Consider the following 23,042-nt stretch of genomic DNA (forward strand, 5'->3'; position numbering starts at 1 on the left):
TCCAGCCAAAATATCAAACTTTCAAAGAAGCAGAAAAAAAAAAAAAAAACCACACAAAACATCTATAGTTAGGAGCAAAATCTGCCACACACATCTTACAATATTATCTGAAGGAACACTATAGTAAGTTTATGGTATACACCTCTCTCTCTCTCTCTCTCTCTGTCTGTCTCTCTCTCTCTCTCTCTCTCTCTCCCATCAAGTTGAAAGAAACTAGAGTCATCTGGGAAGAGGGTAGCACACCTGAGAAAATTCCTCTATAAAATCTGGCTGTAGGAAAGCCTAGGGTACATTTTCTAAATTAGTGATGATGTGAAAGGCTCCAGCCCATTGTGGGCAAGGCCACTTCTGGGATCCCTGTGTTGCATAAGGAAGCAGACTGAGCAAGTCATAAGGAGCAAGCAGCACTGCCCTCTTGGCTCCCGCTTCAGGTTCCTGCCTTGGATTCCTGCCTTTACATCCTTTAATGACTATGATATGAATGTGTAAGATGAAATAAGTTCTTTCCTCTCCAAGTGGCTTTAGTCATCATAGTGTTTTATCATAGAAATAGAAACATAACTAAGACAAAATGGTACCAGGTCGTTTCAGACTTGACCTTTGGAAAGATCGAACTTTGGGGCTTTGAAAGCCATTGAGTACTCAGAGCTCATGAGACTGTTCTGTAGGAGGTGGAAAGAGAGTTGAGAGCTATGAAGGCAATACAGACATACCTTGCGGAGTCTCAGAGAGAAGTTTGAGAGTTCTTCAACTGAGAGAGGCAGCCTCAAAGACTCTACTGGGACTGTTAACACGATTTTTTTTTATTTTAATATTTTAGACTTACTCATTTTATGTTTGTGTGATTGCCTGCATGTTTGTCTGTGGGCCACATGCATGCCTGGTACCCTTAGTGGTCAGACTACACTGTCTGATTCCCAGTAACTGATGTTACAGAGACCCATAGGCTACCATTCAGGTGTTAGGAATGGAATCCATGTCCTCACCAAGAGCAACAAGTGCTCTTAACATCTAAGCCAACTCTCCAGTTCTCATTCATGTGATTTTTTTTAAAAAATTAAGAATCTGTAATTCCAGTTCGTTGTGTCTGGAGGATCAGCAGTGATTAACAGCACCAGTGAATTGAAGCTTTTGCTCTCCTGGAAACAATTGGCGCTGGTTAGCCTGTGCTGAGAAGCTGACAGTGATTAAGAAGAGACCAGCAGCACTGAGGTGAAATCTGGGATTCTTTCCTCAGGCTTAGCGCACAGAAAGTTATGTCCTGGAATGGGAGGGGGCGGGGCAGACCAAGGCTGCACTTCATAGAGGTAGTTGAACTTGGTCATGTGCAAAAGTCTCTCAAGAAGTAATGATTTTGAAGGCATGAAAGGGTCTTGGAGAACAGTTGAGACTTGGCACTGTGGGGCGTCCTTGGTGAAAAGGCAGCCTCAAAATCAACTGAAGACCCCCAAGATTGAAAGGGCCATGGAGAGAAACTGTAGCAAGATTGGAATCCCTGAAGAGAACCTGGTAGAAGCTAGTCCCAAGGAGCAGCGCAGTTGCAATGGAGACCCTGGCATTTGGAAGCTGTCAGCACCCTGAGAGCACCAGGGACAGCAGCAGGTGTGAAGAGGAGCTGTTCTGAGCCTGCAAGGTGAACTGGGCATGCTATGGATGGCAGAGCTGGAGAAGAGGGACCGTATTTATCTTTTGGAGCCTGAAGGACTGTGAGTCGGTCCCAGAAGTTAGGTACTGAGTTTTGCACTGTTAAACTTTAGTTTTGCTCTGATTTAATTGTGTCTGTAGCCGGATTATTCCCTCTCGGAGTAAGAACGTATTAAATTATTTGCTTTTTACAGGAGTCCTGAAATTTTTAGAGAGACTTTGAATTTTTAAAGAGTCTTTGGAGTTTGGGAGAAATGTTGGGTATTTTAGAGACTTTGGGTTTTGTGAGAGGCTTTGAACTTTAAAAGGGACTTTTAAAACAATTTTAAACTTTTAGGACTTTTAAGTGTTGACAATTTTAAAGATGTTGGGACCTTTAAAAGTCAGAATATTTTATGTTGTGAGAGTAGTATTAATATGAGATCTTGGGAACAAACAAGAAAGGAAAGGTCATAGCTGAGTAGTGATGTGCTTGTGTGTTGGCAAGGGGCCAACTGTCCTCGATTGGCTTGTTTGTTTGTCAATTTGACACAGCGGTGATGACCTGAGAAGAAGGAGCCACAATTAAGAAAACGCCTTCCTAAAATCGGCCTGTAGGCAAGCCAACTGTGAACCCTTAAATGACCACTTTATGGAAGCAGATAGATTATATAGATAGATAAATAGACTCCCCAATAGGCAGAAAAGGGAGAATTAGGGTGACAAAGAAACAACTAGCAAGGTAATAACTGAAACATAATTGCATCAACAACTACACTAAACATAAATGGCTGAAAACAGTTTTATTAAAAGCAGAGGTTGTCATAATGGATTAAAAAAAAAAAAACAACCAAATGCTTCTCTGTTTGAGGTACAGTTTAATGTAAATGTAGGTTTATAGTCAAGGGACAAAGAAGTTATGTCATTCTGATGCCAATGAAAGGAAAGCTCAGCAGCCATGCTAGCAGCAACATTTACTTCAGAGCAAACAACATCAGGAGGAAATAAAACCCTTTCATAACGACCACTTTATCAAGAGGACATAGCAATTCTATACATTTATCTATCTAAGATAAATCTTGCAAAAGATATCATGAAACCCTGACATGATCTTTTAGGTGAATATGAATCTGAATGCAGCACGGGCTGGGAGTGCAACTCAGGGGTCGAGACCTCAAACAGTGTGAGCAATGTCCTGGAGTTCACCCCCAGCACCAGCAAAATAAGCTGCCCTGAGTTACCTTCTCCTACTGAAGACAGCAGGCACTAACGAGCCTGGAAAGAAAACCTTGTGTGCTGCTGGTGAGGAAGGAAGACGGCATTGCTACCATGGAGAACAGTATAGTGGGTCCTCAAAAAGATCAAAAATAGAAGTATGTATAATGCAGTGATTCACTTCTAGGCGTGCACTCAAAATAACTGAAAGCTGGTTCTGAATGAGATATCTGTGCACCCATGTTCATTTTAGCACCATTCACAATGGCTAAACTATAAAAACCGACCAAGGGCCTGCTGATGCACATGTACCATGGAATATTATTCAGCTTTTAGAAGGAAGGGAATCCTGTCCAGGGGTGCGACTCAGTAGCAGAGGGCTTACCTGTTGTGGAGAATGCCCAGAGTTCAATCTCCAGCACCATTAAAAGGAAGATCAGAAAGGAAGCCTCAATGCATGTCACAACACAGGGGATTTCTGAGCACATTGTGGTCTGACAACTAAGATGGTCACAGACAGCAAACACTATACCAGTCCACCAGCCTGAGTAACTGGAGCAATCGATATTGTAAAGACAGACCAGAGGACAGTGGCTGCCAGAGGCTGGGCAGAAGTGAGAGATGTGTGGTGTGGGGTATAAATGTTTCTGTTTTGCAAGATGAAGAAGGTTCTAGAGAAAGACGTCAGTGATGACTGCAGAGCTTAATGAGTAAGTTTGGTGCTATAGTGCCCCCACAAGTGGTTAAGATTTTAAGTGTTGTGGCTCCGCAAACATCACCAAAATAGAAAATTATAGAGACAAAGGCTGATAGAATAGCAGGGAAAAGGGGAGCTATCCCATTACTATGGTGGCTTAAAGACACTCAAATACATCAGCCTTGGACTAAGGCTATGAGACAGTGTTACCCTTTCTATCACTTCCAAACTCCGTAATTAAGGTGTCCACTTAAACACCTTGGTGTGAACTCACTCATCAGGCCTCTTTTCTGAAAGGAGCAGGGAGAAGGGCCCGTTTCAAAGACTGTTTTCCCAAAGGCTCAGATCCTGAAGACCGGGGCCAGGAGTGAAGCAAAGCCGGTGCTGACGTGGAAGGTCGGAAGCCTGAGCCAAGCCTTGGGGTGCTAAAGCCCTGAGTGCATATCCAAACTCCTACATTCCCTACAAAACCCTAGGTGCTGCTGCATCCTCTGCAGGCCCCTGGGGCTGTTAGGCCTTCGTTACTTTGCCCTGCCTGCTGCTCCTCACACACTACAGACTCCTCCTTGCCCAGGGGGCTGAGCACCAGCTACTGTTCACACCCTGCAGTTCATCCTACTTGGGTGCCTGTTCAGATGTCACCTCTCTAAGCACTGTCTCCACAGCACCCTGTCTGCAAACACTGCCACCTCCATCTCCCCCGGTTCCCATAATCTGCTGTTTTCCTCAAAGCTCCTTTTGGTTCCTGAGTCTATTTCGTGCACTTGTTTGTTGTCGGTCTCCCCCGTAAAATGAAAGTTCTGTGCTGGCAGCACCAGGCTCCTGCACCTTCACACCGGTGCTGAGTGCTGTGCCTTGTACTGAGTGGGTGTTTGATAAATCCACATTAGATGCATGGATGGATGAGGGATCCCGTAACCAACTGCCAAGGGGGGGAGGGTGGTGCAGAGAGGAGCTGGAAGAAAATCCTAGAGACTCATTCTCAGCCTCTATCTGGACAAAGGAGCTTCTTCCATGCCCAAGCTAGACTGATCCCCACCCCAGCAGAGCCAGGTCCATGAGGCCAGAGATGAGTCTGGAGCCATAAGAAACCCGGGGACAAAGTTTACGTTCAATGGCTAAAATCTTAAGCTGACTCCTGCCTGCTCCTTAAATTCTTTCTTGGGCTTATTCCTTTTTCAAATGCTGCTCCAGTCCTACTGGCCTTCACTACATCCCTTTAGGACCTTTACAGGCCTTGTGGCCTTTGCACTCTCCTCTGCCTAGACTCCATGTGTGTCTTTGAATCTACCTTCTTCCTCTCTGGGCTTGGCTTCCTGTCTGTTGAACTGGGAGGGAATAGGTTTAGCGACTATTAAGCCTAAGGACTGAGCATGCATTTCCTAGGGTGACATGAGTGCGGTGAGAGGTAGAGGTGATGCCACCCACCTTTGGCAAGCGGAGTGACTGGCAAGATGGGCCCTTCCTCTATGAGGTGGGCAGTGACCCATGCTTTTGCCTTCTGATCACACAGCTGTTGATTTTTTAAGTGGTACCCTCCATGAGGCCAGAGGAAACATGCGTGGGCAGGCTCAGCCCATGCCTCCCCATTCGCTAATGCAACTGCATTCATAATTAAGGAGAAAGCCAGTGAAAGACACGTCTAGGGGAAATGTGTACACGGTTCTAAGAGGCCAACCACAGGAACAGCCCAGGCTCCTAATTAAACAAAACCTTCAACAAACGGCTAAGGCCAAGAGCAATGAGTGGACCTTTAGGACAGCCTGTTCCCTTAAGTAGGCTACAGAATGCTATAGGCCCTGATCAGTGGGATGGGAGCCAGCAGATTCCTGTGAAGGCTATTGATTAGGTGCTGACAGGTGGTAGTTGAGTACCATAGGCTGGTCATCAAGTGGCCATAAGAACCGCTTTCAGAGTACGTGTGGAAGTCATACCCCACTCTCCACTCAACTGTGGAGAATGTCCTGTCCATTGGCTAGATCTGGGTAAGGGTTTGAAGTTTACGCCCTGTATTGTCCTTGGCTGGTGCCATAGTTTGAGTGGGACCCCTGGGCCCAAATCTGCCTATCATAATGTTCTTCTTGTAGGTTTCTAGGACCCTCTGGATCCTTCTACTTTGCTATTCTCCCATGCTTCTCTCATCTAGAGTCCCAATAGGATGTCCTCCCCTCTATCCCAGTTTCCTGGTAAGTGAAGACTTTCATGGGACATGCCCCTTGGGCTAGTATGCAGATATAAGTGAGTATATACCATTTGAGTCTTTCTGCTTCTGGGTTAACTCACTCATTATGATCATTTCTAGCTCAATCCATTTGTCCACAAATTTCAAGAATTCCTTGTTTTTAATAGCTGAGTAGTATTCCATAGTGTAAATGTACCATAGTTTCTTTATCCATTCTTCTACTGAGGGTTAGGGTTACCCTAACCCTAACCCTGACCCTGACCATGTCCCCTGGAGGAGGAGACCTGGTGGCACTCAGAAGAAGGATAGCAGGCTACCAAGAAGAGACTTGATACCCTATGAGCATATAAAGGGGGAGGAAGTCCCCATCAGGCACAGTCATAGGGGAGGGGAGTAAGGGGAAAATGGGAGGGAGGGAAGAATGGGAGGATACAAGGATGGGATAATCATTGAGATGTAACAAGATTAAATTAATAAAAAAAATTATTTTGAAAAAAAAAAAGAACTGCTTTCAGAGTAGATTGCTAACCCCAGCTCTTCGAATCCAGTAAGTCTACTCTGGGGATGCTTACAATTCTAAAAGCTCCAAAAGTCTTCCTGTGACTGAACAGGGGATATCAGGGAAACCGGGGGTTATGTAGGTTGTAGAGGGTGACTGGTTCTCTTGAAACCAGCCATGTGACTGCCAGATCTTGGGAAACTGCCTGATCCTGTCTGGGTCACAGCTTCCTCCTCATCTGTGAAGTGGGGTTGGGATGCATAGCCACCCATGGGATTATTTCAGAATTATCCTGCATAATCCTCACCAGGTGTTTGAGAGGTGTCTGCATCCCAACACAGAGTGTGCTCAGTGAACGAGGCTCATCAGTTCTGTTTGTAATCATGGCATAGTGGAAGCCACAACTGGAGGAGGGCCATAATGGCCCTTAGATCTTGGGGGAGAAGTTGCTGGAACTCAGAGCCCGGGTACCTTGGGGAGACAGCAGGGTGACACCTTTAGTTCATAAAAAGAGGCTTGGTCAGTGGGGACCACACAGAAAAGGAACAGATGGGCACATGGTTGACTGTACTTTCTTCCTTCCCTGATGCTGTCCCTACCTCAGGCCAGACCTAGGCAATCAGGGGCCAGATCTCCACAGGAAATTTCACAAATGTCCCGGGAACAGATGGATGATGAACAGAAGGAGCAGACTTAAGATTCCCAGCCGGCTTCATTTCCTTTAGTGAAAAATACGCAGTCAGAAAGTCTCCACCGACTGGACCAGCAACTGCCCCCAATCTGCAGCAGCAACAGCCAGCACCAGGCTGTTCCCTGGCATTCCTGACACCACTGGCAAGATGAGCCAAGAAGGTCCCAGAACCACAGCAAACTCCAACACTAAGCCAATCAACTGCCAACCTCTTTTATCTTCAGGACGGGACAAGCCACCTCCTTTCAGGGAGCAGTAAGGCAGGGTGAGTTCATGAGAGCCTAAAGGATGAACTACCCAACTCAGACAGGGCAATTTGTCACTAAGGGGCAGTCACATCTACCCTGCCCCCTTCTCTGCACAGATCCTCCTTGTCCCTCTGGACTGAGGCTGGAGAAAGATCCCGAGATCCACTAAGTCACTTTAGACTCCTTAGAGAAAAGCACAAGAGCAATATGCTACCATATAGTATTCAGTATCTGAAGCTGGATGGAATAAAAGCCTTTTGAAAGATGCATGATAGGACCTGGGTCTGCCTGAGCCAGGAAGACGGGACCAAACTCACCGCCATTATTAAACACATTCCCAAAGCTGCTGACATTTGATGTTCTCTTTCTTCAGATGCTGGCTCCCTTTGTCAGAATGTTTGAAAGGGACTGGTAGTGGGGAATATGACATGCAAGAATCCCAGAGCTAGAGTTCCAAAGATGTCTGGGAAAAAATGAAGTACAGGCATTCTAATAGACTGCACCATGAAGAGGTAGCTGCTCTATTGGGGCTTAGTTGGAGTCACTGAAAACCGTACTTGGAAGAACAGATTAATAAATGGGAGCTCTAAAAAAGCACCTCCAAAAACCATGTGATCTGTCCCTTGCTCTTGGTTAAGATGTTAAGCAGGTCTAAAGACTCCAAAATTTCTTTACCCGCCAAAACATAAGGGAACATCAGCTGGCGTGACCACTACAGACAACACACAGTTTACTGGGCACTCAGCATCATGACTCTAGTGGTGGGACAGCTGAAACCCTCAGATGCCATGACCCCTGGCTCACATCACTCCAGAGGACAGACAGTCTCAGCAAAGGCCTGCCAGACAGTAAAGCAGTCACTAACTCCAATTTTGGAATCCCAGGAACCTCATCCTTAAATTATTTAATTCCCACTAAGGCTAAAGGAGATAGAGGACATGGCACAAAACATTCTGACATGTCCCTGATTACCAAAAGGAGGCTCCGCAAAGCAGGACTGATGGAAGTCGCCTTGCCTGCTTTTTACAGAGAAGCCACCCCGCTCCCTGACCACTAACCTCCAAAGACAGAATTCACCAGACCACAGCTTCTGCAGCTTAGTTGACTCTCTTCTTTCACCACAATATCCATGTGGTACGTATGGGGGCCTGAGAAAATGGAATGGATGAACAAGGGAAGTGGAGGCAGTTCATCCTTGGGGCTCAGGACAGGTCCCCACTGGCCTCACCAGATCATGTGCCACACTGTGGCAGGGTGCAGGCTCAACAGAGCCTACGAGTCAAGCCACCAGAGTGGCCTGCGGCAAAAGTCACAGTGCTCTGCAGTGCCAGCTGCCCACGCACTTTGGGTTTCTTTACATTGGAGAGTATCTATTTTTAACTGTGCAGATAAAAGAAGAGAAAGCAATGCTGAACCAAGAGCAGGTGTGCATCAGAGGAGCCTGGACCAAAGTAGAAACAGAAGTCTGGTGGCTTCTGTATGAAATGTTCCCTACAGGTTCATGCATTTGAACACTTGATCCCCAGGTGGTCATGCTGTTTTGAGGGGTCATGGAACCTTGGGCGTATAGGTGCTCTTTGGTAGAAATGAGTTGCTGGTCATATTTGACTCTTGAGGTTGAAGGCTGAAGGCTATATCTGACTCTTACTTATGTGTTAATACCCTCTGCTCCCTAATACAGCCATGATGTGAATATCTTGCCCACAGGGGCCCATAAGCACAGACTATCCCCCCATGACTTTCTCACCAGTGTGGACAGTACCCTCTGAAGCTATGAGCCAAAACGAGCTTTTTCTCCCCTCTGCTGTCTACATCAAAATGACAAAGAAAGTGACTGATTGTAGGGTGTCACATCCTCTTTCCTGTGCAGAGGCACTGCAAGACTTTAGTTAGGAGTCAGAGCCTCCGGCCAGCTCAGATCCCTTGACTGAGGACATCCAATCTCAGAACAGCCAGGGATGGTACATCAAGCAGAGGAAACATACTGGTGGATCCAAACGCTCAGCCCCTTGCCGCCAGCCAGGTTTTTCCATGGCCTCTCTAATTTTTTTTTTCTACTGTCTCATGTTGTGGCCAAAGGGCAAGGGAGTCCCAGTCACCACAGATAAAGCCCTGGCTCTTAGCTCTTGCAGAGTCTTTTGTCTTGACAGTTTTCCTTATCACACTAGACCTGGATCATAGAGGACAGACCTGGGACAGTGAGATAACAAGTACCTAAGGTGCCTAAATGAGGCTGGGGAGGTGACTAAATGGATTGGGTAAAAGTGCTTCCTGTGCAAGCATAAGGACATGAATTCAAATCCCTAGCACCTGTCCATGTAAAAATTCCAACATGACTGTGCATGTCTGTAACTCCAACACGGGGAGGTGGGTAGAAAGGGATCCTGAGAGTTTGATGGTAAGCTGCCTTAGCCAGTGCGCCTCCAGTGCAGTGAGAGACCTCGTTTCAAGGCAATAAGGCAGAAAGGAAGAGTGGAAGACACCCCCTGACTTGTCTTGTTCTAGGCTCTGCATATTCGGGTACCTGCATATTCATAGGCGTACACCACACATACCTATTAAACACACACATGCACACACACACACACACACACACACATGCATACACACACACACATGCACACACATGCATACACACACACACACACAAACACACACATGCATACACACACACACACATGCACACACACACACAAACACACACATGCATGTACACATATACAAACATACTCGTGTACACACATGTACAAACTCATGTATAAACATGCATGTACACACATGTGCAAGTTCACATACATGTGCGCATACATACAAAAGACTTGAGCAGAGTCTTCATCCCTTGTTGAGGAGAAAGGACAGAGAAGAGTCTAGCTTTGTCATTTTGGTGACTTAATACTCAGCAAGATGAGGACACACAGAGCAGAAGAAAGTGTGAGTTAGCGGGAAGAGAAGAATAGGAATTTGGGGCTCCAATGAGACATCTAAGTGGAAAGGTCCTGTAGGCAGTCAGACGTGGCATGAACTTGGAAGAGAAGGCTCAGCTGCAGCTATGAGGTTGAGAAAGAGTTGCACATGAACCAGGAAGGAAAGCTGCTGTAGTCAGCATCACAATACTATCACAAAACACCCGGGGCAGGCTATTCACAAAAAAAAAAGGACTTACAGCGCTCACGGTTTCAGAGTTTGAGGTTGGCTGCCATGCTGGCTTGGCCTCCGGTGAGGGAAGACAGGTGGAAACATATTTATGGCAGTCGTACACATGGAAGTGAACAGTTTCATCTCAAACCTGGAAACAGAATGAGACTACAGTCCCGTAGTCTGTGCTGAGAGCACCTCCCATGAGACTCAAGTACCTCCTGCTCGGCCCCACCTCTTTATTCCTGTTACTGTTACGTGGTGATGGGCTGCATGAGGATGATTTCCTTCACATCTGTCATGTGAATTGATCACCTTTACTCGGCAGTCTCATCTCTCCAACGTCCATCTTCCTTTCCCACCATTCTGGGGACAAAGCTCCCAGATGCATGGGACACTAAGCACATAAAAACGCAGGAGAAGCCAGGAGCAAGGATGACATCACCTGGGGAAAGCCTGAGAGTGAAAGAAGGTAGCCCAGATCCCAGGCCATACCTGACACATTTGAGGCTGCAAAGCCCTTTAACCTCATGCTCAGCTCTCCCCACAAGGCTTTGCCTCAGCTGTTCCCACAGCTGCCTGTGACAGTTTGTCTTCCTATCAACTTGACAGAATCTAGAACCACCTCAGGCATCACTGCAAGGGTCTTCGGGGTGTTTCTAGATTGTTTTAAATATGGGTGGCCCCACCCATGGGCTGGGGACCTGGACTGAATAAAAAGGGGAAAGCAAGGGGACACCAACATTCAGCCCTAACTGAGGACACAGTGTGACCAGCTACCTCCTTGCCCCCATTTCCAGCCCCTCTTCCATTTCTCCTGCCTCACTCTCACCATGACAAATGGAGCCCTCAAATTGTGAGTCAAAACAAACCTTTTCTCCACCTTAAACCACTTCTGTCAGGTATTTTATCACAGTGACCAGAAAGGTAACTAATACCCCAGCCTCATTCTGACCGTGTCCCACATGAAACATACTCCCCCACACTGAGGGGTCAGACACTGCCTCTATCTCAAAAGCTCCAGCCGGCAATTAAAACTGCCCTTGTGCAGTGTGTGAAACGAATCTCAAGTCCTACAGGATGAGTGTGTAAGGATGTGAGCATGCTTGTCTGTGCACTGTACCTACCTACCCTGTCAGACATGGGTGCACAGCCCCCCACAGGCTCCCAGGACTCTCTCCTTCATATCAGTTCTTCCAGAAATTTAGAAGCAACTGTTCCCACTCTGAACTATAAATTTTCCACTAACAGCAAAACAAAAGCTGGGCAAGTAAAGTTCCAACAGGAAGAAAGAAGAGAAAACATTTATCAGGCTTCTTTATGTCCAAAATCATTAGTCAGTGTAACTCTCCCTGCTACCCTTTAAAATGAGCTTTGTAATCCTACAGGGATGAAAGCAAGACAAAAACTCAAAAATGATGCCCCAAACCACCCTATTCTGCACTGGGCTCCTCAGCTATAGCTTGAGCAAAGGGACACAGAAAGAGATTCTAACAAAAGGAGATTGTTTCCTGTGCTTGGGACATGGATGTGACATCAGTCAACCGTTAACTAGCCCTCAGTTTTCCTAGACACACACCTCTAGGAAAACTGTGAATAAATGTGTGTTGATACTAACACAGGATGGTCCCCAATTAAGATCCTAACTGCACTTCTGATGGGCTGTAATCATTTGTGGATTCTCTGAGCCTCTTCAGAGAATTGCTGTCATAGCTGCTTGTCAGAGAGATGGAGTCCTTGAATTGAATGCATCTGCGGGAATGCCACTCTTTCATCTTCTGGGAGCCCCAGTCTTGAAAGGCTACCACTTTACTTCATCTAACAGGAAATTATCTCCCACAATACAGTGGCCAATGGGGCCGTAATTGATGAATTTGCTAATTGCCACTCCCTTTGTAGTTACATTAGCCCAATTTGGTCCTACTTAACTAGACCAGCCTGGGTCAGGCCAAGTACACAGTGTCTTCTCCTAAGGGACTTACGGTCAAGTCGTTAATTAACCATCCAATCTGTCCTGTGAGAGCGAGGTCTCTCTCATGTTAGTCTTCCCCCTTGTGCCTCAGTTCTCTGTTAAGAACACAAAAGTGCTACATTTGTACAGTAATTAACAGCTAAGGGTGGCTTTCTATCTATCTATCTATCTATCTATCTATCTATCTATCTATCTATCTATCATCTATCTTTAGGAGACAGGTTGGGGGATGGGCACTGAGGCACCTGAGTCATTGTCTGCTTCCTCTGGCATGTCATAGTCTGGCAGACTGATGACCCAATCTCCATATCCCTCATATTTTTGGGAATGAACTGGGATTTCACTTTCACTGGTAGATGTTACCAGGTACCGAAGTGCTGACCCTCCAGAGCTGAATATGAGCTCCCAGTGCAGTGGGCTGGACTGTGGGTCACAGAGAATCCCCATCTTCCTGTGGCAAGGCTGTTTGTCACAGGCCCAGTGGGACCCAAGAGCACCAAGACTTTGGAGTCCTCTCTCCAGCTGTCTTTGGAGTTGAGCCTTTCCTCGACTGCTCAGCTCCTGCGGCGGCCGCACCGACTGCATGATGTCACCAGCCAAGGCTGTTTATTCATCTGCTCCCACTTTAAGACTCTACCAGAGAAGCCAGGTGATTAATGACAGCTCGCGTTCTTGCGCACAGACCTCATGCTAAACACTGGACTTGTATGATCCAACCCACAGCGCTCAGAATGCCCCTATGGGATGAAATGTTGTTACAGATCGTCCATGAATGCTGGGCGTGAATACAGAGAGTAACCTGCGAGAGCTGGAAAGCAGCAGTTCTTTCCCATGCCTACAAGTTTATCTGGTGAGTAAGAGCGGGTGTGGGACAAAAAAAGAGGTGATGTCATTGGTAAAGTTCTTGTCATGCAAGCTTGAGGACCTAAGTCTGGATTCCCAGCACTCAAATTAAAAAGAGGAGCCGGAAACAGGAGGATCCCTGGGCTTTCCGGAAGTTGACCTTGATGATTGGCAAGCTCCAGGTTTAGGAGGAGGGTTTTCTTCAAACATAAGGTGGAGAATGATAAAGTGAAGAAGACACCTGATATGGACCTCTGGCCTCTATGTGTACACACATGCAAGGTGCTTGACAAAATACTGACACATACACATGCATACACCACACACATACCCAAAACATAGAGGGAGAGACAGAAAAGGAGAGAAAGAATGGGAAAAGAGAGAGACCGGTGTCAATAATAGCACATTTCAACTCAAAGCATGTCATCCCAGCTTCCTACCAATGGTATACTCTTGGTCAAGATAATTAACCATGGCAAGTTGAAATTTCCTCAATTACAAAATGCAATTGGTAAGAACTGCTTTGTGCTGCTGCTGCTGCTGCTGCTGCTGCGGAAAGCCATGTTTGCACAGCATTTACTGTGCCCACTGGAAATAAAAAGATAAACACTAAATGAACATGATAGCTCCTGTGATAATTGCTATGGCTCAAGGAAAAAGCTGCATTAAGAGACCCTGGGTGAGGTGGGCAGCAAAATGAAGGAAAGAGATCAATGGGAGGAGAGGAGTGGGGAAGGCTGCATCACATAGCCAGTCATCCAGCCATTCATCAGCCAGGCTCTGTACTCAGGCTTACTAAGTTGTGGGCATTATGCTGGGGGATCAAAAGATGTTTTATATCCTGACCTACAGTATTCATGAAAGTGACTGTCCTGGATGATTTTGGTTTTGGTTTTTGTTTGTTTTGTTTTGTTATCCAGCTTGATGCAAGCTAAAATTATCTGGGAAGAGGGACTTTAATTGAGAAAAGACCCCCATTATATTGCCCTAGGCAGGTCTATGGGGCATTTTCTTAATTAATGATTGATGTAAGAGGGTTTATCCCACTGTGGGTGTGCCAGGTAACCTTGGGTTATATAATAAAGCATTTTTAGCAAGATATGGGAAACAAGCCAATAAGCAGCATTCCTCTATAGCCTCTGCTTTAGTTCCTGCCTTCAAGTTCCTACCTTGAGTTCCTGCCCTGACTTTCTTCAGTGATGGAGTGTGACTTGGGATTGTTAAGTTGAAATAAGCCCATTCTTCCCAAAGTTGCTTTTCATCATGGTATTGCATTGCAGTGATAGAAATCCTAACTAAGGCAGTGGCCTCATTTGGAATTGGAATCATAGCAGAAATTACCAAGTTAAGATGAAGTGGAGAAGGATGGGTAGTCCAATGTGACAGAAAAGCCAATAAAGATGGAAGCAGAGATTAGAATGCTGTGTCTACAAGCCAAGGAGTTCCCAGCACACTTGGAGACCACAGGAACCAAAGAGAAAGGGAAGGAACAGGAAAGGATGCTCGCCAGAGCCTCTAGACTGAACCAACTCTCCTGGCAGCTGGATTGCAGACTCCTGGCTTCCAGAACTGTGAAACAAAATGTATTCTGTTTTAAGCCACCCAGTTTGTGGTACTCCACTACAACACCACTAAGAAGTGCAAGTGAGTGATGAAACCAAGAAGACTGTTTAAAAACCAACCAAGCAAGCAAACAAACAATAAAGCAGTCTTTAGTGTTCAGTTCACCCCCATAGAGTAGCGGCTAGCGTAGAGTCTAGGTGTAATGATGGCGGCCTTGGGTTTAGCTTCCAAAATGGTACACTTTATTACATGGGAATGCTTTTTCCTGGTCCATCAACACACTCTCCAGGATGAGTTGTATGTATGCACAGTGGGAGAAAAGGATTGTTATCTCTACACAAGTTATGACGTGTCCTTCTTAGCCACAGATGTTATTGAGGACTGTGGAAGTGAGGGTGGTAAGACAGTAGTAGAGACAACAGGAAAATACCTAGAAAAGAGAAAGTAATGTTGAGGTCTCTTTTTGGCTGTTTCCCAAGCCTGCGTGTCCTTATTTTTTCTGTTAATTTTTTTTTTCATTCCTTTGTCTTCATTTTTCATTTCTTGCTTTGGTTTTTCCCCATGTCTCGTCAGACTCATAAGGCAGACAAAATGTGGGTCTTGGTGACTAGACAGCCAAAGTTTGGGGTCTTGGTTCTATCACATACTTATCTCAGGTCCTTTGCAGGTCACATTAATCTACACAACGGGAATAGCATGTGTCTCACAGTTTCCCATAGGAAGGAATGTGTAACAGGGCATCTATGGATCAGAAAGATGATAGAGCTCTCATTGGGCAAAGTTTCCAAGGTCTTTGTGGAAAAAAATTAAGCTTTGGATGATGCTACAGGTCAAAACATACCAGAAAAGATACACAAAAAGTCAGAACCATACGTTTGATGCTCTCTTTAAAAGGGGCAAGAGCATCATTGATCTAAGACTAAAGAAGTGTTCACCACCAGCGGTGACAGGGAACAGTGTTCTCTCTTTGTCTAGTATTGAGATTTTTTTTCCACTTTAAGATTATGATGCTATAAAAATGTGCAGATCAAACTGTTTGCATTTATCAAATAATACTTTAAAGGAGACGGATCTTTACTGATGAGTATCCCATTACAAAGTTGGGAAAAGCCATGAGGCTTGAGAGGATTCTAACAACAAGTAAAATATGGAAAGACATCTGATGTGTGAAAGAGCCAACCAGCTGGATAATACAGGCGAGAGTAGCCTTCTCTAACATTCTGGTCTATGATTACCAAGTAGCAGAGAGCAGGGGTAGGGTGGGGGGGGGGGATCTGAACACAAACTAGAAAAGAAGTTAACAGGCTTAGCATGGTGGGACATGCTTTTACTCTCCGTGAGTGCAAAGCCAGCCTGGTCTACATAATGAGTTCCAGGCTAGCCAGAGGTACATAGTAAGACCCTATCACAAAAAGGAAGGAAAAAAAAATAGGAGATGGTAGCTAATGCCTTAGCTAAAAGCCTAACCACCTAGTTTTTCTTTTGTTTAATTTAATTCATTGTATTTTTATGTGCATTTGGTGTGAGGATGTCCAATCACCTAGAACTGGAGTTACAGACAGTTATGAGCTGCCATGTGGGTGCTACCCTAGTTTTACAAAGGTAACTGCAGTTAGAATATGAGAATGGGTTCAGATTCCAGGAAAGAACTTCTCAACTGCTGGGCTAGCTGGAAAATTAGGGAAAACATTTCCTCTGTGACCTTTTGACAAGAAACCACTGAGCGGGCAACTAGGCATCTTGGGTAAGAGTTTAAGAGGCAAGAGCAATGGCAAAGCAATTTTGGGGGGGTCCCTCTCCATCTGCTGACTGCTTCCGTTTACAAGGATGAAACCTCCCGCCCCCCCCCCCCCCCGCATCTCATACACACAATAGCCTCTTGCAGTGACCTTGGCAACTCAGGTTGCCCATGTCTTTCTCGCTGGCACAGTACAATCCAAGGTGTAAGTAGTGTTTTTACAGATGTTTGCACCAGTTTCACGCTGGTGTGTGATGCCATTAGCAAAGAGCAGGAAATGAAGCTCACTCCAGAATTGGAGACAGGAGTGTTGTGTCTCACTCTCCTTGACAGCCAAACGCCAATTTAGGACTCTCAACAAAGCCAAACTTGTAGGGGATGGGGGGAGCAGTGTGAGATGTATCTTCTTAATTCTCCTGAGCTTACTTTGGAGTTGAAGCCAGTGTTTGCTGAAGAAGGAAAATGGATGTGGATTACAGATAAGGGGCCATTTCAACAAGGAAAGCATGGGAGCCCAAACTGAACTTCCCCTGGCAAGATTTTTATAAGCCAGTAGAACAATGGTCAAACACCCAGTGTTGGCCAGGAACAAGCCAGGGTCCAAACCCCTGTGCAAGCCTGAATGTATTTAATCATTGTGATTATCTTCTGACATGACTGGCTCAATGTAGCAACACATCTAGGGAGTCCAGAACTGGAATTAAAGCCAGTAGCTGGACTCCAGGGCCTGAGCAGCTAGAGGGTACCTAAATTCTTCAAAAAAGAGACAGAGAGACAGACCATCCTCAGAGAAGCAGGTGCTTCCAGCCTCCTCTTGTCCCTGCCTCTCAGTTCTCTGACATTGGTATAGTGGGGCTATGCACTTCATCGGAAAGTGAAGCCAAAGCAAATGGGTATTAGCCTAAGCTTCCAAGTATATACACCACTCAAGAAGTCAGCTCAGTTACCCCTGTAACTCCAGCAGTGCTCTTGGGTGCCCAGGCCCTTTCATCACTGTAGGATCTTTCTCGGTCCATGATGATTCTCTTTCTGTGCCAGCAAGTCAACAGAGCATCCAAGAAGCATTCTTTGAAAAGAGTATCGGTAAGACTATTTTATTTCTAGTCCCGGTGTTCTCCTTTGGAGTGATGGATCCCCCAATCAAGGAGTCACCAGCCATTAATAATGCATCAGGTTTTCACCAAGAATCAGTAAAGCAAAGAAAAACAGAGGCGGGCCCATTAACCTCCTGGCTTGCAAGAAGACCTTGTAATGAATACATTTATCTTCTTTTAGGTGCATACCCCATAGAAAGAGGCAATGATTACCAAGTATTGAATAGGTCCATGAACAGCCAGAACATACCGGGATGCTTTGGGTGGTTGAAACATCTGGATTCCCACAGTCTTTGTCCATTGTGAGTTTAAAAGGACTGCATTAGCTCAAGCTCAGCAGGAGAATAGAGATGGGTCCAGGGAACCATGGATTTGGCCTGGCCTAACAGCCTTGAGAGACATAGGCTTTTTGGGTTACAGGCCATGGCTCCTGGAGCACACAATGTACCTTCCATTTCCTGAGAGACTGATGCACTCCTTTAGGCAGTGAAGCATCTCAGCCTCTTTGTTGTCCCCTCAGAAGTCAAGGAAACATGGGAGCTTGACAAGACAATTGGTCTTAGACATTAATCTTGTGTACATACCATGTGAGGTGTGCAAGCATGATTGTATCCTGGCAACTCCCACTGTATTGATCCTGGCCATTGCCATTCTATTCTGTCTCTGATAAGGGTATAAAAAGTCTGATTGCTCTCAGTAAAATTGTCCTATAGCCCCAGTCTTGTTGTGGCCCCTCCCACCTGCCTGGTTTAATCCCCCAATGTCATACCAGGTGACCTTGGACTAGTAAGTAAGAGAAGGTGCTTACAGATGGGAACCTCCATTTTTAGAAAGTCAGAAGGCTCAAAAGAGTCTTATAATCACACCAATCAATTCATTCTACATATTATTTACAGTGTGGCCAACACCATGCTAAAAATAAGACAAGTTTTTAAAAAATGTTGCCTATCTAATTGGAGAAATAAACACATTTTAAAAAGGCAATTATCCTTTGATAGGAAAAGCAAGAGACAGGAAGCGCAAATACCTAAGAAGAAGCAATAGATTGCTCTCCCTAGAGACAGAGGTTAAATGAGAGATCTGGGAAGGCTGCCCAGAGGAAGCAACATTTGATTTGAGTCTTGCAGGTTGAGGAAGACATTTCCCCTCCAGAGAGGTGAATGGGAAGAAGCATCAAAGATGCAGGGAGGAACACACAAGCATTCAGGCATAAATCCAGCTGCCTTTGGGTGCTCCCACGAGGCAGGTATTAAAGGGCCTTGCCCACTATGCTGAGAACTGCAGTACCCTTAGGAAATGTGGTAGCTCCTAAGTTTTCAGAGTGCTGACTTACCACAAGCAGATTTATCCTTTCAAAAGCCATGCAAAGATGGTGAGACTGGACTAGACATGGCCAGCTTCGGGGGTGGGGTGCCGTGGGGGGGGAGAGGTCAGCTAGGGTCCTAGCATAGAGTTAAAGGATCCCCCTTGAGCACTGAGGGTAGGCTGCAAAGAATGGGAGTGGAGGCTCTGTAGATGTCACAGGAGGCCCCAGCACCATGCTGATGATGCTGATGATGTAGCTCAGACTGGTAGAATGTTTACCTAATGTTCACAAAGCCCTAGGTTTTATCGCAGCACTGCATAAATTCCAAAGCAGCGGTGTCACAGTTCTATAATCCCCAGAAGTTAGGATAAAGAGTTTGAGGTCATCCTTGAGAGCTCAAGGCTTGTCCAGGCTATAGAAGACCATGTCCCAAAAGAAAAAAAAAAGTGGGCCTAGGAGATGGAGAGGCTGAAGGAAAACCAGGAAGTGAAGACAGGGGCTCCCCTATGAGCAGAACCAGCTCAGACTAATGAGAAACCAAAACCAAAGTGGTTGAAAGTGCATTCGAGCCCAGCTGTAGCCAAAAGTCTTGCACTGGAGCTGCCATGCCCTAGCTTCTCACTTTTCAGGCCTGGAGACTGTGGTCACAGTACACATAGGGACACCCCTCATTCCCTCCACTATATCCCTCACCACCACCAGCACCGCTGCCTGATGACTGCCACCTCTTTCTAAAGCCTTACCTTGTGTGTGTGTTTGGGGGGGGGCACCTCTCATCTACCCATCTTCTCAGCCTCCCTTCCTGTGCCTCTTTCCCTTCCATAGCAACTGTCTCCTCCCACTCCCATCCACTTCCATTCACACATGGCATCTTTCTAGAAATAGCAAGAGTAGGGCAAAGAGCAATGAGTCCAAAGTGAGGGCAATCTATGTTCCCAGCCTGACTTAACACACCAGTTGGCTGTGGTCGCTGCCTGCCCTTGGGCTACTCTGTGACCTCAGAGAGAGAGAGAGAGAGAGAGAGAGAGAGAGAGAGAGAGAGAGAGAGAGAGAGAGAGAGAGAGAGAGAGAGAGAGAGAGAGAAGCAAATAGGAACCTTTGCTTCTCCCACAGCCTTAATATGAGCCCAGAACAGGAGGCGTGTGCTAACACCGGCAAAAGGCAGAGAAGGATGCGACAAGACTCTCCCACCATGTGCCCACTAGTTTGTGAGTTCTTTGAGGGCAAGAGCTAGAGCAGTGCAGTCTTAGGGACCTACATTTTCCGGTACAAAATGAGTGCCTGCTAGACACTGGACAAAAGCCATAGTCACCCCGGACCTCTACACATCCGCAAGGGTGCGCCTGCCAACCCCACGATGTACAGTCAAGGCACCCCCACAATACCCCACTTTGGAAGCACTGCTTTGCTCCTTATTCCAAAAACAGCCCATTCCTGGAGGAAAACCAAGCAGCAGTCACGAGGCCTGGATGCCCCACTGGGCGCATTTGACCAAGTCTGCTCCAATCCTTTCTCCAATGAAGTTGCTGAGAGCTATAAACCTCCTCTGTACCCCTTTGATTTAGTGTCCCTGTAAGGTGCCTCAGCTGGGTCTTTACCTAGCGTCTGTCTTGATATATTCTCTCTCTCTCTCTCTCCCTCTCTCTCCCTCTCTCTCTCTCTCTCTCTCTCTCTCTCTCTCTCTCTCTCTCTCTCTCTCTCTCTCTCTCTCTCTCTCGTCCCCCTGAAGCTGCCGCCTCTACTGCTGTTTTCATTGATGCCTTGAGCAGAGCTGGCATGTGCGACTGCTGAGAATGGGGGGAGCGAGGAGCAGCGGGGGAAGCAAGTAAAAATAGCCTGTCGCGCGTTGCTCTGCCTGCTCCGGACGCCTTTAACCCTCGCCGAGGTGGAGAAAGCCGCAGCCTCCACTGCACACTGCAGAATGTGGCCCGAGTCTGCACCAGACCCCACGCTGGTGATGGTGGATCCGAGGACCCACAGAAACTTTTTATTTTTATTTTATTTTATTTTTTAAGACAAGCAAAGATGAGGTGGGATAGGGAAACAGCGGGGAAGAGCTATAGCCACCGGGCTTCAGGGACTGCTACGTGCTGGCGGGACCAACACTTTGCCAGCGCGCGCGGCCTTGAGACTCCAAGCTATTTTTAGAAACCTGTTCTGCGGGTGGGGGATCAGAGGGCGGAGGGGGAAGGGAATGCTGAGCGTCTGGTGCTACACTCGGTTTCAAAGGTCTGCTCTCGGGTTGGGGGAGGGGAAGAGGATGGGTCAGAGAAGGAAATGCAGGCTGGCTTTGCCCTAACTCAAGGAGAAGACATTAGCTGCTGAACGCCCCGCGTCTTGAAACCCCAGAGCGTGTTTGTTTCAAAATCGACAGTTGCCAGAAGCATGCTGCCTCTAGTGCCCAAGGAATAGTGATTCTTTTTATTAAGCTTTGGTGCCTACACTACGGGGTGGGGGATGAGTTGTGACCTCTAGGAAAGAAGGCCAGGAAGGGTCTTCAGGTTGTTTTTGCGTTCCCGCAAGGTCCGGACAGTCTCCGCGCCACACCCCCATCCCCGCCCCACACTGCATATGGGTTACCGTATGTGAAATGTACGGCAGCCCCACCAGACACCGGGCTATTAATAGAGCCCCGGAGTTTGCTCTGTGTCTTTTTCCTGCCACCGAATAAGGAATGATCACACACACCCCACTCCGCCCCCACTTCAGCGCATGGTTCCTCGGCGAAGGTAAGGGGGCTGCCCACGCCAATCCCCTCCACGACTACAGGTGCCCAGAGCCGAAGAACAATCCCATTGTGGTGACTGCGGGGTCAGAGCGAGGCAAAAGAACGGACTTGCTCGGATCGCTAAGCTCCGCTGGGCTATCTGAAGCTCAGGGCTAACTCTGGAGTAGAGAAAGGGCGGCCGTTTGGGTGGCCGAAGACGGAGGGCAAGAGTATCGTTTGCGGAGCTAGAGCGGCCTCCTTAAAAGCTGCTGTGGGACAAGTGGCCGCAGACCCGTTGAGCGCCGCAGCCCCCACCTTCCTGTGCAGACTTGGCTGCGGCAGGCGCGGGTGCTGTCCCTGGTGCTGAATGGGGCCGCGTTCCTTACGCCCTCCGGCGATACCGCTCACTCCCAGAGCCTTTAGCACACAAGGACTGCGGACCTCCGGTCTGGCCCAACTGTGGGCTGCTGCGGGTGGGGGGCGTCTGGTTGCCGGTGCTTAGTTTGGCCACCAGGTCGGCCCCCTGAGGTCAGGAGCTCTCCGCGGTGCTGCAGGGACCCGGAGCTTGGGGATCGCTTCAAGCTTGAAGGATAAAGCCCAGCAAGCGGTGGGAGATAGTAGAGGGGCTGCAGGAAGCAGACCTGGCCCTAATATAACCCACCCCACCTCTGCATAAAGACGAGATCCGGGATCACTGTCGGAATCCAGTGCACAGGGGTAGGGGACGGGGCTGCCCAAGGTTTGGGACTTGAGGGGGAACAGGAAGGGAGCAGTGGGTGGCAGGAGAGGATGATAGAGCTGAAAGCGACTTTTTTTTTTTTTTTAACATTTTCAAGAGGGAATGGAGCTAAGACATGCACGGTCGCCCCCCCCCTCCGTACACCCCTACCCTCCCCCCACCCCCATCTCGGCAGAGACAAGCGGGATGGGGAAAGTTTGGCACCGTGGCGGCAGTGCTGTCTGCCACCAGCGGCGGCACACGGGGCTACGGGTGGGCGGCAGGGTCGCTGAAAGCCCCAGCCCGGTTGCCTCCTTACCTCGGTGCTTTCGACTGTGTTCTCCGCCATTTTCCTCCGGAGGAGCAGGCAACGGGAGGAGTGTTTCATGCCCATAAGAGCCAACAAGGGTTTGGGGATTCGAGATAGTAAAGACGGCTGATGTGGCTTTAAAAGAGAGCCAAAGAATGCGAGAGGAACGGGGGGGGGGGGGAGAATAGTCCCAGCCAGCCCCTCTGCCCGAGCGTCCTCCGCTACAATCGAGCTCTGTGGAGTCCCTCCTGTGGTCGCCACTTTGTTCACGTTTCCTCGCTCTTCATCTGCCTAGCATCCCTTCGCACACTTGCAAGTTCTGGTCGCGCTCGCGACCCCCTCCTCGCCCCTCTCCCCTGCGCTGCGGGCTGGGCGGGAGGGAGGCGACCCCACCGGCTTGCCAGCGTTTGCAGCGGTTCCGAAGTCCGGCAGACGGGAGGCGGACGCCAACTCTCTCAACTTCTGCCGATCCTTGGGCGAAGCAACACGCGTCCTGCTCGG

General features: G+C 47.5%; 1 protein-coding gene across 1 annotated transcript in view; it reads right to left on the bottom strand.

The window, feature by feature from the left end:
- The window catches only part of Prmt8 (protein arginine methyltransferase 8), an 86,981-nt gene extending 64,262 nt beyond the window's left edge, over positions 1-22,719 (bottom strand). The window contains exon 1 of the mRNA XM_051155430.1: positions 22,551-22,719. Coding sequence (XP_051011387.1) covers positions 22,551-22,625 — 75 coding nt within the window. The 5' untranslated portion in view covers positions 22,626-22,719. The remainder of the gene's footprint in view (positions 1-22,550) is intronic.
- Positions 22,720-23,042: the final 323 nt, after the last annotated feature.

This window comes from Acomys russatus, chromosome 13 (assembly GCF_903995435.1).
Source record: "Acomys russatus chromosome 13, mAcoRus1.1, whole genome shotgun sequence".
NCBI lineage: Eukaryota > Metazoa > Chordata > Mammalia > Rodentia > Muridae > Acomys > Acomys russatus.